Genomic DNA, 14,429 nt, shown 5'->3' on the forward strand with positions numbered 1-14,429 from the left:
GCCCATCCCTGTATCCCTGGCCCATCCCTCCATCCCAGCCCATCCCTGCATCCCTGGCCCATCCCTGTTGGGGTCAGAGCACCCCGTGTTTGCTGCCAGGGATGAGTTTTGTGAGAGTTTGAATCCATGGGGTTTGGGGTTTGCTGGTGGGATCCTCATCCATTCCTGATCCATCGGTGCCAATCCCTGTCTCTGCCCCGTAGCTGCCTCCCGATGGTGGGTGAGCTCTGGCATTGGGAATCGGGCAGGATCTTGGCTCTGGAGCATCCCCCATGGTGGGAATGGGGATCCCAGAGCCCTGGGAAGGTGTGTCCAAGGGGAATCTGTGCCCCAGTGCCGGCAGGTGAGGGATAACCCCAGAAATGGATGAAAGAGTGGGATTAAAGCACAGGATAGTGCTGGGCATCCACCAGCCCTGCTGGAATGACCCTCCAGCAGTTCATTATTCCTCTTCTTCCAGCTCCTTAATAATCGAGGAGCCATGCCCAGGATCCCTCTCCATCCTCCACAGCCTCCTGCTCCTCAAGAGCTGGGAAACGTTTCCAAAGGCTGCAGCAGAAACAGTGGATTTTGGGAGCAGAAAGGGAGAAACGTCCCGGGTTTTCTACCGGTGTGGGGAGAGCTGGTGGCTCCTCCATCCAGCTGGGAATAATCTGGGAATGAGCATCTCCCTCTTCATCCCTGGGAGGGTTTGAACTCGCCCCTCTCCTTGGGGACAGTTCAGCGAGTTTCGGGATTTTCCGGCCGCCCTGGGAGCTGGGGATGCACCGGGAGGGCTGGGAGTTAATATTTTTTCCTGCCCTTATTCCACTTCCTCGCAGCTCGGCCGAACTAATCCCGAGCCATCGGGAGCGTTTGGCCACAGTTATTTCCGGTTTTATTTTGTTGCCTTTTTCCTGTTCCACTCCAAGACGAGCCAGAATTAATTCGCTCCTGAACCGGGAGCGGGGTTTGCCCGAGCCGGGCCGGGGCGCGGGATCATCCCGGCGGGTGCCGCCGCCGCCTCCCCGCGCTTCCCGCTGGATCCCGCCCGTGGCAAAGCCTTTGGAGCGGCGGTGCCGCCCCGGCCGGGCCATGTGTGCCGGCTTCGGACTCACATGAGCGCCCGCGGGTGCGGAGCCAGCGCCGCCCGCCCCGCGCCGCCAGGACCGGCCGTAAGTACCGGCCGCGCCGCTTCCCCCGCCGCGTTCCCGCTGCCCGCTTTTCCCGCTGGATGCCCAGGCTTTGCACGGCAGGAATTGGCCCCCGGCTCCCTGTTGCGTCCCGGCCCCGTGGAAAGGTGTGGGCAGGAGCTGGCGGGGCGGTGGGGCCGGAACGCGCCGAGCTTTCCCTGCCCTCCAGCGGAATTCAGGGAAGTTTCGCTCGGCAGCGCTTTAGGAGCGGGATGGGGCGCTGGGACACGTCCATCCCCACCCCTCCCAGGAGGACAGGGGGAATTTTTGCTCTGGCAAAGTGCGGGAGCGTGCGAGGGCTTTGGAAAGGCTGGAGCGCGTGCGGGCTTTGGAAAAGCTGGAGCTGCGGCTCGTCCCGGCAGATCCCGGCGAAAACAACCTCCTACAAAGCCTCTGTTGTGCTGCTGGGAAAGGTCTTGGCATGTCCCGCGCTGCTGACGCCGGGGCCGAGAGCGCGGCCGGGCGGTTCCAGTTCAGCTCCTCTCGCCCTCCTTCGGGGCCGGCGGAAAGTGGGAGCTGCTAATTATTAACTGCTCAAATATTCCCTCCGTCCCCAGGCACCGGCCGGGGCCGGCGGGCAGGGATGTGCCGGGGGGAGGGATTTGCCAGGAGAATTGTGCCGTGAGATGTGCCAGGGAGAGCTGTGCCATGGGATGGGATGTGCCATGGGAAGAGCTGTGCCATAGGGAGGGATGTGCCATGGGAAGAGCTGTGCCATGGGATGGAATGTGCCACGGGGAGAACTGTGCCATAGGGAGGGATGTGCCATGGGAAGAGCTGTGCCATGGAATGGAATGTGCCATGGAGAGAACTGTGCCATAGGGAGTGATGTGCCATGGAAAGCTGTGCCATGGGAAGCTGTGCCATGGGAAGCTGTGCCATGGGATGAGATGTGCCATGGGGAGAGCTGTGCCATAGGGAGGGATGTGCCATGGGAAGCTGTGCCATGGAAAGCTGTGCCATGGGAAGCTGTGCCATGGGAAGCAGAGCTGCCCCACCCACGCTCCAGGCTCCGGGCACCAGGCAAAGGGACGGTGACAGGGACACAGGGACGTGCCAGGGCTCCTCTCAGCGGAGAGGGTGGAACCGGTGCCATGTGGGAACATTCCCCAGGTGAACCTGGAACAACCAAAGGCTCCTGGGCTGAACCTGCGGCTGCAGCGCTGGGACATCCCCGCGGGGCTTCGTGTGGGGCTCTGGGGGAACAACAGGGAGGAGGAGGAAGAGAAGGAGAAGGAGGAAGAAGAGGTGTGTGGCACCAGCTGGGCGAGCCCGCAGCGTTTGTCACCCGCCCTTGGCAAGGAGGTGACTCGCGGAGGGCCCGGCCCCGCCGTGCCCCCGTCCCTCATCCCAGTCCCGGCTCCCGGTGGGAACGGGGAGCCGGAGGAGGAGAGAAAACGAGCCGGAGGAGGAGGGAAAGGCGGCCCTGCAGGGTGTGCCCGGTGCTGCTGCGCCCGCGGCTCCGGTGACTCATTTTGCTTTAAAAACACGAATTCTTCGGTAAGGCTGGGCCGGAGCCTCCCGCGGCTTCCCGGGGCTTCCCGGAGCAGCCGGAGCGGGATGGGCACGGGGCTGGATCCCTGCTGGGGAGGGGGTTTGGCTGGGGGGAAACCGGGGGCTCCCAGCTCAGGGCTCCCGTCCGAGGGCTGTTTGCAGACCGGGCTCCTGCACCCCGGGATGTGCCTCTGGAAGAACTCGTGCCTCTGGAAGAGCTCATGTTTCTGGGAGAGCTCGTGGCCCTGGGAAGGGCTCTGTGTGGCTTCCCCGAGATAAGGGGCATTATTGGCATTATTGTCGTTCCGTGCCATCATCGCCCTCGGTTGTGTTGGTGTCAGACCTGGTGGGCACGGCCAGAGCCTGGGCTGGGCTGCCCTGGGGGGCTGGAGATGCAAATATCCAAAGTATCCAAGGGCAGCCCTCCCCCCTGGCTCCAGCTGGGTCACAGAGTCCCAGAATTCCAGAACAGTTTGGGTTGGAAGGGATCTTAAAGCTCATCCCATCCCACCCCCTGCCATGGGCAGGAACACCTTCCACCAGCCCAGGTTGCTCCAAGCCCCATCCAACCTGGCCTTGGACACTTCCAGGGATCCAGAGGCAGCCACAGCTTCTCTGGGCAACCTGTGCCAGGGCCTCCCCACCCTCACAGCCAGGAATTCCTTCCCAATATCCCATCTATCCCTGGCCTCTGGCAGTGGGAAGCCATTCCCTGTGTCCTGTCCCTCCATCCCTTGTCCCCAGTCCCTCTCCAGCTCTCCTGGAGCCCCTTCAGGCCCTGGAAGGAGCCCCAAGGTCTCCCTGGAGCCTTCTCTTCTCCAGACTGAGCTCCCTCGGCTCGTGATGGGCTCTGGAGCCACTGCAGGATGCAGGTCCTGTTTCCAGTGGGATCCCGGGGGGATTCAGACTCTGTGGAGCTTTGAGGCAGCACATTTGGAGTTCAACAACCCCGACAAAGCTCCTGATTTAAGTCTAATCTTTAACCAGAGGCATTGCCAGTTTTATTTTATGTCTGTTTATCGCTCTCTTGCCTCGTTAATTTTTTCCCTCCCTTCACCACCTCCTGCCCCCTCCCTCTCCCGGCCCTCCCCGGGGGCCCCCCGGCCTTTTCCTGGTGCTGGTTCTCACTGGAGCTGCTCAGCCCAGGGGAGAGGTAGAGTATGGGAGGGGAGGGAGGGCAGGGGGAGCAAAGGGAAGTGCCAGGGGCTGGGAAAGGGCAGCAAAGGGGGTTCTTTGGGGCTGGCTCTGCAGCACATGCCATGTGCCAAAGGCTGGATCCCGACGTGTCCCACTGTGGAGTTCCGGATGGCGGAGGTGGCTGGAATTCCAGCCCAGGAGCAGATTTTGGGAGGTTCTTCCTTGTGGCTGCGTGGGCTGGAGGGCTCTGACACCTCTCAGAATCCTGGGGGAGCAGAGGGTTGGGTTATCTGGGATCCCTGGGATGCCTGTGGGACCAACCTGGCCCGTGGGCTCCCTTCCCACCCCCTTCCCTCGCTCCAGGCACTCCCTGGCAGGAGGAACAAGGACAAATTTCTGGTTTTGACCTTTATTTCACAGACTGGAGGTGGAGGCAGAGGCAGGAGAGGTGGCACTGCCAAAGCCAGCAGCGGGTAAGAGCTGGAGCTGCTCCGTGTGCCGGGATGTTCCCTGGGGAGTGGGAAAGGTGACCCCGCCCTGGAGCTGCCTGGGACCCTCTGTCCCCTCCCTGGGGAATGTCCTGCACCCCCAGCCCCTTCCCTGCCTGCTCCCCCAGCCCCTGCCCAGGGCTCCCTGTGGGACCTCGAGGTGCTCCAGGGATGTGGGTGCTGTTCCCACCCCCTGGCTCTGTTGGGATAACAGGGAGTTTCTGTCCCGGTGGGAAGTGGGCTCTGGGATGTGCCAACCTTCTCCCTGTGCTCCTTTTGGGCACAGAGAGGGTAGGAGGGATCCCAGCACCCCCTGAAGGGATGGATGCCCCCTCCCCTCCCCATCCCATGGGAATTCCGTTTCCTGCTGGGAACACCGTGCACATCTCCAGGAATGCTTTCCCCCCCCCAGGCCGCCCATCCTGACGCCGGGAGCATCCCTTTGGCCATCCCCGGTGCCCGCGGGCTGGGAGCTGTGCCCAGGAGGGATGTGAGGGCTCATTCCCGGGGAGGCGGATCCGGGAGGTCCCCCTGGAGCCGGAGCGAGCCGAGCCGAGCCATGCTGAGCCTCAAACTGCCGCGGCTGCTCAGCATCCACCAGGTGCCAAAGGTCAGCCCGGGCTGTCTCTTCCCGAAAACTGAGGCTCGGAGGGGCTCGGGAGGGGCAGAATTCCAGGGTGGTCACCCCGGGGACGGGAGGGGGGGGTCACGGCTGGGTGCTGGATCCTGCATGACGGGCACCCTCCTGGCTGCGGGACAGCCTCGTGTCCTTCCTGCCCCTCCGGCTCGTCCCTCTGACCGCTCCCGGGGCCGTTCCTTCCCCCCAGGGATACCGGGAGCAGGGAATCCTGTTCGGGTACCGCCCCCCCCGCAGCTCGGCCACCGACTGCCTGCTCAGCGTCTTCCAGATGACCAACGAGACCCTCAACATCTGGACACACTTTCTGCCCGCCTGGTGGGTCCCCCCGGGGGCTGCAGCACCCAGGGGTGGGGGGGTGTCCCAGAGGGGGTGATGGGTGTCCCACAGGGTGATGGGTGTCTCACAGGGTGATGGGTGTCCCCCAGGGTGGTGGGTGTCCCACAGAGTGGTGGGGGTGTCCCACAGCGTTGTGGGGGTGTCCCACAGGGCGGAGAGTGTCCCAAAAACGGGGTAGTGGCTGTGCCACAGAGTGGTGGCTGTCCCCCAGGGGAATGGGGGTGTCCCCCAGGGTGGTGGGTGTCCCACAGGGTGGAGAGTGTCACAAAGGGTAGTGGGGTTGTCCCAAAGGGTGGTGGGTGTCCCCCAGGGTGGTGAGTGTCCCACAGGGTGGTGGGGGTGTCCCCCAGGGTGATCCCACCTCCCTCCACCCCACAGGTACTTCGTGTGGACGCTGCTGGGGCGGCTGCAGGGGGGCTGGGAGGATCCCCAGGCCTGGCCCCTCCTGGCCTACCTGGTGACCTGCTGCATCTACCCACTGGCCTCCAGCTGTGCCCACACCTTCAGCACCATGTCCTGCCGTGCCCGCCACCTCTGCTACTTCTGCGACTACGCCGCCCTCAGCACCTACAGCCTGGGTGAGGGGCATGGCCGGGGAACCTCGGGCACCCAGGGGAGGGGCACGGCCAGGGCACAGGCAGGGAGCAAGGCTGGAACAGCCCTGCCGGGTCATGGAGCCCAAACACCCCCCAGCAGCACTGATCTGAGCCCAAAGCACACCCCGAGGGCACAGCCAGGCTGCAGCGGGGCTCCCACTCCTCCTCCTCCTCCTCCTCCTCTGCTCCAGAGGGACCACGGAGCATCTCTGGTGCTTCCCCACCCCAGGGAATGGTCTGGGGACACGGACCTGGCCGTGTGACACCTGGGGGGCTCTGGGGGAGATAGGATAAGGAAAAAACCCACATTTAAGACAAATGGTGTCAGTGAGGTGGGTGGTGCCTCTCTGGGGGAGCAGCAGCACCATTCAGGGGTTTCCCGTGGCTCCACACACCTCCATTCCCCTGGAATGCTACCTGCAGGAGCCGTGTCTGCCTCTGCTCCCCTCTCCCTCCTCCACCCCTTCTCCTGCTTGCAGAGTTCCCAGTGCCCAGTGCCAGCTGGGAGGTTCCAGCTGTGCCCAGGAGGATGGGGAGGATCCAACAGGGCCTGGAACTAACCCAGCTCCTCCCTGCTCCATCCCAGGGTCTGCTCTGGCCTACTCAGCCTACGTGTTCCCCCTGGAATGGGTGGGCTCCACCTTCCACCACTGCTACGTGCCCGTGGCCGTGTTCAACACCGTGGTCAGCACCAGCCTCTCCTGCTACTCCAGGTGAGCTCCTCAGGTTGGGGTTAGGGTTACATTAGTATTAATCATTACTAATCACCATAATTAATCATTACCATTACTAATAAAGGGGATCAATAAAAGGCTGTAGGAGCCTGAAGTTCAGTAAGGGGAGGGAGGGGATTTTTTGGCTGGGGAGACGTGGTGTGTGTTGGCACCAGGAGTGTTGGATGATCCAAAATCCCTTTCCCACCATGGGGATTCCCTTTGGCATCACCTTGGCTGGTCACAGCAGCTTCTCCAAGGTGGGCATGGGTGGGAGTGGAGCCAAAACCGAGTTGTGCAATGGGAGGTGGTGCCATGGAGGCAGGAGGGGCCTGCCTGGGCACTGCTGCTCCTGCTCCAACTCCTGTTCCTGCTCCTGCTCCTGCTCCTGTTCTTGCTCCTGCTCCACCTCCTGCTCCAATTCCTGCTCCTGCTCCAATTCCTGTTGCAGTTCCAGCTCCTGCTTCTGCTCCTGCTCCAATTCCTGCTCCTGCTCCAATTCCTGTTCCAGTTCCAGCTCCTGCTCCTGCTCCTGCTCCAATTCCTGCTCCTGCTCCTGCTCCTGCCCCTGCCCAGCCCAGCAATGCTGTCAGAGCAGCTCCAAACCCACACCCTGGGCAGGGCTTGGGCTGAGCTTCAGCACCCGGAAAATAAAGCAGAACAGAGCAGAGGCACCTTCACCATCCTCAGGGGCTTTGAACTGCCAGAGGGCAGGGATAGATGGGATATTGGGAAGGAATTCCTGGCTGGGAGGGTGGGCAGGCCCTGGCACAGGTTGCCCAGAGAAGCTGTGGCTGCCCCTGGATCCCTGGAAGTGTCCAAGGCCAGGTTGGACGGGGCTGGAGCAACCTGGGCTGGTGGAAGGTGTCCCTGCCCATGGCAGGGGGTGGGATGGGCTGGGCTTTAAGGTCCCTTCCACCCAAACCATTCCAGGATTCCATGACCATCCTGAGGCTCTCTGAGCAGGCCACAGCCACAGCTCAGCACGTTCAGGCTTCTGACACACCTTGGGAAGGTCAACAGGAGTTTGGGTCCGTGCAGAGGAGGGTGTGGGATGTGAGGAAGGGCTGGAACTGCTGTGGGGCATCTCAAGAAAGGCATTTGCTGAACCACTGCACCAAATTTAGCAACTTCTCAGGAAAATGTTCCAATCCTCCCTGGCTGGTTGGTGAGGCAACAGGAAGGGGTTGTTTGGTTGGTTGGTTGGTTTTTGCCTCCTGTGGCCCAGGAACGTTGAGTTGCCAAACAGGGAAAGGTGCAGATGGACTGGAATGTGTTTGTCCTTCACGGAACCAGCAACAGGACAAGAGGAAATGGCCTCAGGGGAGCTTTAGTTGGGTATTAGGGAAAATTCCTTCCTGGAAAAGGTTGTCTGGCATTGGAACAGGCTGGCCAGGAGGAGTCCCTGCCCCCAGGTGACCTGATCCTGTACCCAGGGCGAGCTGGTGGCTCTGTTTTGGCAACAGAAGGTCGGGTTGGGTGAGAACATGGGGTGGGGAGATGTGTGGGAAAGGTGAGCAGGACAGGGAGCTCTGGGAAGGTGGTGCCATGGAAGGGAATCATGGAATCATGGAATGGTTCGGGTTGGGAGGGACCTCAATGATCAGCTGGTGACTCCATGGGGAGCAAATAGAGGGGAAAGAAGAGGGGAAATTTAGATGGGAAATTGGGAAGGAATTCCTGTCTGGGAGGGTGGTGAGCCACTGGCACAGGTTGCCCAGAGAAGCTGTGGATGGATCCCTGGAAGTGTCCAAGGCCAGGTTGGACGGGGCTTGGAGCAGCCTGGGCTGGTGGGAGGTGTCCCTGCCCATGGCAGGGGGTGGGACTGGATAATATTTAATGTCCCTTCCCACCCAAACCATTCCAGGATTTTAAACGTCCACATCCATAGGGAGATCTGTGGGCACCAACAGCCCCCCTGTGTATCCTGCAGTGTATCCTACTGTTCCCTACAGAATTCCCTGTCTGTTCCACAGGTTCCTGGAGGTGGAGAGGCCCCGGCTCAGCAAGGCCTGGCGCACCCTGGCCTTCGTGTACCCCTACCTGTTCGACAGCATCCCCCTCTTCTACAGGGTGTGTATCCCATGGGATCCCCCAGCCCAGCCTGCTGCAGCCTTGGCAATATCAGCTGCCTCATCTTACTCCGAAAATATTTGGGAAAACAGGCCAAGCTTTTCTTTTCTAAAGGCAAACAAACGCTGGCAGGAAAAGGGACTCGGGTATTTTTTCCTGCCCCCACTGACAGGCAGATTCCTTGACTTCAAAGGGCCCCAGGCTGGAAAATTCTTGCCTTTGGAAGTGAAAAGTGCCTTTTCCAGTGGCTAAGCTGGAGCAGGGTGGGAATTTGGCTGCGGTGGGGTGTAAGGACAGGGATTTGCACGGAAAATTCCTGCCTTTGGAAGCTGCAAAGTGCCTTTTCCAGTAGCTGAACTGGAGGGGTGGGAATTTGGCTGCAGTAGGATACAAGGAGAGGGATGCAGGGTTGGGATTTTCATGGAAAACCACTGCCTTTGGAAGCACAAAGTGCCTTTTCCAGGCTCAGCTGGAGCAGGGTGGGAATTTGGCTGCAGAGGGGTGCAGGGCCAGGGATGCAGGGCTGGGGTTTGTGTGGATGCAGGTGATGGGTGTGGGATTGAGTGTGGGGTCCTGCAGCCTGGTGGGCAGCCTGGGGAGCTGTGGGTTCGGGAACGGCCGTGCCCGCTTTGGGAATGATTGGAATAACTTATCCCTCTTTTCCCTGGCTGCAGCTGTACCTGTGTGCCCTGGAGGGCTGCTCCGAGGGCTCCATCCTGCTGCACTACAAACACACGGGCTGTGCCCTCCTCACCTGCTTCATCTTTGCCACCCACCTGCCCGAGCGCCTGGCACCGGGCACCTTCGACTACATCGGTGAGTGCCCGGGAACCCCGGGAATAAAGCACCTGGAGCAGGAGGGGCTCCCGGAGAAGGTCACGTGTTCCCTGCTGGAAACGTGGGAGGGAGTTTTACAGGCAAGGCACAGCAGCATCTTGCACATATCTGGGATCTTTTGCGGGATATTTTTGTGGAATGTTTTGGGGGAATATTTTGCGTGGAAAATTTCGCGTGGAATGTTTTGCTTCCAAAATCTTCCACGGGGGGTTTCACGCCCACAAAACGCTCGTTTCTCGTGGAAAACTCCTCACCTGGGGCACAGTGGTGCCGTGGCAGGAGCAGCCACCAAGGAGCTGGGATGGGATGGGATGGGATGGGATGGGATGGGATGGGATGGACACCTTGGGGTTTTCCCTGTTTGGCCACACCACGGACAAACAGAGCTCTGGGCACATCCCTGTGCCAGGACTGCAGCACAAACATCCCTCATTCCCATTCCATTTGGGAAGGAAGAGCTCTGTGCAGGATGATAAAAGCCACAGGAATCAGTAGAGTAAATATTTAAAGGAGATGGAGGGAGGGCAGAGCGTGTGGAGAGTGTCTGAGTGAATCACGGAATCCTGGAATGCTCTGGGTGGGAAGGGACCTTAAAGCTCATCCCATCCCACCCCTGCCGTGGGCAGGGACACCTCCCACTAGCCCAGGTTGCTCCAAACCCCGTCCAACCTGGCCTGGAACATTCCAGAGCTGTGGCAGCCACAGCTTCTCTGGACAAGCTGAACTCCCAAGGAGCTCCCTGAGTGCTTTATCCCTTCCTTCTGTTTTGGGACATCTCTGTACTTTGGGGCCTTTGTTTTTTGAGTTTCTTTCTCTTTTGGGTTGTCTTTGTATTTTGGGTTCTTTTTGTGTTTTGGGTTTCTTGTATTTCTGGGTTTCTCTGTATTTTGTGCTCTTTGCATCTTCGTGTTTTGAGTCGTCTTTGTATTTTGGGTTCTTTTTGTATTTTGGTTTCTTTTTGTATTTTGGGTTCTTTGCATTTTTGGTTTTCTCTGCGGTTTTGGGTCTTCACATTTTGGGTTTCTCTGTCTTTTGGGTTGCCCCTGTACATTGAGGTGTCTCTGACCTCCGGTTGCCCCTTGGCCCATGAGCTCCCATCACCACATCCCGTCATTCCTTGCAGGGCACAGCCACCAAGTTTTCCACGTGTGTGGGATCCTCGGGACGCACTTCCAGATGGAGGCCATCCTGAGGGACATGGCTGAGAGGCACAGCCAGGTCCTGCTGCCCTCCTCCCTGCAGATCCTGTGCTCCATGGGGGTCTGTGTCACCGGGAGCCTGCTCGTCATCGGGATCAGCTCCGTGTCCCTGCCCCTCATCCCAGAGCCTCTGCACAGGGACAAATCCCACTAGGATTGGGGACTGGTGGCATTCCTGCTGCTCCACCAACACCCAGCACAGTGTTGGTGTGGACGAGGAGTTTGTTTGCTCCCAGTATTTATTGATGATCTTCTCAAGGGCTCGAGGAGCTGCACTGGTTTATCCACTGAGCTTTAACGCTGCAAACGGGTTCGGAGACGCTTTAAATCCAGTTGTTATCCCGGGAAAGATGTAAAATATCCTGAGTTTTATCTGAAAAAAGGGACAGAAGTGCTGCCACTTCCCAAAGCAATGGGGATTCACCAGGTGTGCCTTAGGGAGGGGTCACAGGGAACGTGGTGACACCGATGGCACCGGTTTGGAGCGATGGCCACAACCCCTGGGGAGGCACGAGGGCTCCCTGGCCCCTGTTCTCACCTTCCAAGGGGCATCCTTTTGGAATCTGAAGCCTTAAATATCCACCTTTCACAGCCTTAAACCCAACCCCAGTGCCTGACAGATATGGGATTGAGGGACTGGTTTAAAATCAGCTGGTTCTTATCAACACCTGGAAAAAGTGATCCTGGAAGAGCTTCCATGGGCTGTTCCTCCAGAATAGCTGGTTGTGGGGTCTAATTCTGGCAAAAAGGGAAGTAATTCCTGTGGGAAAGCTGAGCTCTCGTGTTGGCAAAGCAAGTCCATCCTTTCCTGGGTGTTTCTGGAGGCTGGATGGGCCCTTGGATGGAGGGGCTGACACGGGAGAGCCAAACCTCCGAACCCCTCTGGGTTTTGGGGTCACTCACGTGGGATAATGTTTGGAATATTCTGTTGGATGAGGGATTGGGATGGGGGTGTCCAGGAGGATGAACCACCAGCAGAGCAGGGAGTGGGATCTGGGCACTATGGAGTTGGGAGAAAGGCAGGATTTGGGATTAAACACCCAAGGGATCAAACCCTGGGATTTTAAAGCATTCCCAGAGTTATCCCTCTGCTCCTGCTGTTGCTCTTTGCTTCCCTTTCCTGCTGCTCCTGGATTTTCCAGGCACAGAGCCTGGAGGTCTCAGCCTGATCCAGGAGAGGGAGAGCTCAGCTGGTGGCTCCAGGAATCCAGGGAAAATCCCCTTGGATTTTCCTACAGGAACAAGCGACACTTCTAGGAAATGTTATCAATCATACGGGTGTTTAATTAATGTTTTAATTGCCTCTGCCAAGGTAGAACTGATGCACTTTGGAGTGACAACCCAACAGCTCATTAAATATGGGATCATGTGGTTAAACATGGAATGACTAAATCCTTTGTTTTGAAAGCTGACCAAGATTTGTGGGAATATTTATAAGCACTGGAATGTAATTGTTTATTCAAAAGTTTTATTGCATTGAAAGAGAAAACTAATATAAATCACTGATCATAATCTGGTTTTTACCATTTGATAAGAATATGGCTGGGGGAATTAATCACTTTGGAGATAATGGCTGATAATTGCAGAGTTTATTTACTGTGGTGGGAGTGGGGAGGAATCCAGCTCTGCCTGCAGGACACAACTGAAGAGCCTGGAAAACCCACGGGAATCACTGCATGGCTTTTTTGGGTCATTTAACTTTTGAACTGAGGGGTTCTGCTCCTCTTCAGCTGAAAGGAAAATTGTAGGAAAACTGCATTAAAAATCTAACCCTGGGTTATGGAATGCCATGATCCCACTGGATCCTTTGTCTGTGCACGGGGAGTGGGTGATGTTTGATCCTGAGGTAGCACAGAGCAGCCAAATTTCTTCCTCAGCTGGACAGAGGCCTTGGAAAACTGATTTAATGTGTGAAATTCTCCTCACAGAAGAAATAAAAACTCTGTGGCAAATTGTTATGAGTCAATAAAAGAGGATATTTATTTGTTGGAACGTGTTTTGTTGTGTGTGTGTGCCCAACCCACAGCAAATCCCAACAAGGATCTGAACTGCAGGACCAAATCCAGGGAATATCCCTCAGCTGCTCCTCAGCCACGTGGGTTTGGGCAGGCTGGGAGAGCTGGGAATGTTCACCTGGAGAAGAGAAGGCTCCAGGGAGACCTGAGAGCCCCTTCCAGGGCCTAAAGAGGCTCCAGGAGAGCTGGAGAGGGACTGGGGACAAGGGATGGAGGGACAGAAAAAGGGGTAAATGCAGTTCCAGGTGCTGTTATCCACGTGTTCCCAGGGCTTTGAGAATTCCAGCTGTTTTTTGGGGTGTTTTTAGGCCCTGTCCTACAAGTTTTAGGCTGTAGGGCAGGGCCAGTTTCAGCTGGCGAAGGTGGGACTGCACCCCTGACTCTGCTCCTGGGGAAATCAGGGCAATTTTGTCCTTTTTTAAATATCCTCGATTTGTATTGTAAAAACATGATGAAATTTGCCTGTTTCCTTGTGTTTTAAACCAGTTTAAGAAGGGAAGGTTGGCCTTGGACACCGAGAATGGTCACAGAAGGCAGAGGGTTGGATTTTCTTTGGGCTTTTTCCCTCATGAGGATAAACTCACTTGTTATATTTAATTTGCACTAGAACTGTGAGTCTGTGGTTTGAAAACAATCGAGTTCAACCCCCTGGAAGCCTTTGCTGAGGGTTCAACCCCGAGTTACTTCATCCTCCACCCCAATTTCCACATTTCCCCATCAGGAAGTTTGGGCTTTCATAAGCTTGTTCCACTGCATTTTTTTACACATCACAACAGCACATTTGAACCTTCATTTCCCCTCCGTGGATCATTTCAGGTGGGGAATTAACTGAGTGACTGATTGAATTCAGGAATGAACTGATATACTGATTTAATTCAGGAATGAACTGATTTCCTGATTTAATTCAGGAATGAACTGATTGACTGATTTAATTCAGGAATGAACTGATTGACTGATTTAATTTGGGAATTCACTGATCGATTTCATTCAGGAATTCACTGATTGACTGATTCACCTCCAGGCGTGGCCACAGGGGAGCCCTGGCACTGCGAACTGACTGGATTACACCCCTTTTCCTGAGAACTAAGGAGATAAAAAGGGGAGATAAAACAAATAAATCCAAGGCCGGACACACCCCGCAGTCCGGCGGGGCCGGGACTCGAACCCGCGGTCTTCCAGTTCCCCTTACCATGACCAGCAGGGGGCGCCCGCGCCCGGGGCCGCGCCCCTCGGCGCCGCCATGGCAACGCTGTGCGCGATGACGTAGGACGCGGCCGTGCGCGCTGATTGGCTGGATTTGAACGCGGCGGGCGCGCGGCCGCGGCTCGGACCCGGCGCGGCCCCGATCGCGACCCCCGGGCCCTGTCGCGACATCGGCGGGGACACCAAAACATGAAGGCGGCGTAAGTCCCTCCACAGCCCCTTCCCGGCGCGCCGGGGGCGCGGGGCTGGATGGGGGTGCCACAGCATGGGTCCCTTCGGGGTGGGGCCGCCCCTCAGGATCCCTCCCCGCTCCTCTCAGGATCCCCCCCGCTCCCCTCAGGGTCCCCCTCATTCCCCTCCCGGGTCCTTCCCCACCCCCGGTTCTCTCCCTCCCTCCCGGTTCTTTCCCCTCGTCCCGGTTTCCCTGCACCCAGTTCTCCTCCATTCCCCCGGTTTCCCTCCCCCGTTCCCGGGTCTCCCTCTCCCCCCTGTCCCGGTTCTCTCCCCCCTTTCCCGGTTCTCTCCC

The 14,429-nt window shown here is 58.0% G+C and overlaps 2 protein-coding genes across 8 annotated transcripts in view; both read left to right on the top strand.

The window, feature by feature from the left end:
* The first annotated feature begins 2,024 nt into the window (after window positions 1-2,024).
* On the top strand, window positions 2,025-12,672 carry PAQR5 (progestin and adipoQ receptor family member 5). 5 transcript variants are annotated; one of them, XM_027666756.1, is made up of 10 exons: window positions 2,025-2,097; window positions 2,128-2,420; window positions 4,224-4,276; window positions 4,704-4,901; window positions 5,119-5,246; window positions 5,646-5,845; window positions 6,450-6,576; window positions 8,553-8,649; window positions 9,324-9,465; window positions 10,610-12,672. In XM_027666756.1, exons 1-10 carry the CDS (start codon window positions 2,063-2,065, stop codon window positions 10,837-10,839), a joined length of 1,503 nt encoding a protein of 500 aa, XP_027522557.1. In that variant the 5' UTR covers window positions 2,025-2,062; the 3' UTR covers window positions 10,840-12,672. The 5 variants fall into 5 exon arrangements, with proteins under 5 accessions (XP_027522557.1, XP_027522561.1, XP_027522556.1 ...); XM_027666760.1 differs by having other exon boundaries at window positions 2,060-2,672; XM_027666755.1 differs by having other exon boundaries at window positions 2,060-2,420.
* A 1,346-nt stretch (window positions 12,673-14,018) lies between these two features.
* KIF23 (kinesin family member 23) overlaps window positions 14,019-14,429 on the top strand; it is a 16,767-nt gene continuing 16,356 nt past the window's right edge. For 2 of the 3 annotated variants that reach the window (XM_027666763.1, XM_027666761.1), the window contains exon 1: window positions 14,019-14,103. In XM_027666763.1, coding sequence (XP_027522564.1) covers window positions 14,093-14,103 — 11 coding nt within the window. In that variant the 5' untranslated portion in view covers window positions 14,019-14,092. The remainder of the gene's footprint in view (window positions 14,104-14,429) is intronic. The other variant, XM_027666762.1, reaches the window with a different exon arrangement.

This window comes from Corapipo altera, unplaced genomic scaffold, assembly GCF_003945725.1.
Source record: "Corapipo altera isolate COAL_440 unplaced genomic scaffold, ASM394572v1 349, whole genome shotgun sequence".
Classification (NCBI taxonomy): Eukaryota; Metazoa; Chordata; class Aves; order Passeriformes; family Pipridae; genus Corapipo; species Corapipo altera.

What these genes read in the sequence shown, in the direction of transcription:
- PAQR5 (XM_027666755.1), top strand. Translation starts at nt 2,063, where the DNA reads ATGTGCCATGGGGAGAGCTGTGCCATAGGGAGGGATGTGCCATGGGAA. An exon ending in GCATCCACCAGGTGCCAAAG is followed by an intron (nt 4,902 to 5,118) that starts GTCAGCCCGGGC and finishes CCTTCCCCCCAG; the next exon opens with GGATACCGGGAGCAGGGAAT. An exon ending in ACACACTTTCTGCCCGCCTG is followed by an intron (nt 5,247 to 5,645) that starts GTGGGTCCCCCC and finishes TCCACCCCACAG; the next exon opens with GTACTTCGTGTGGACGCTGC.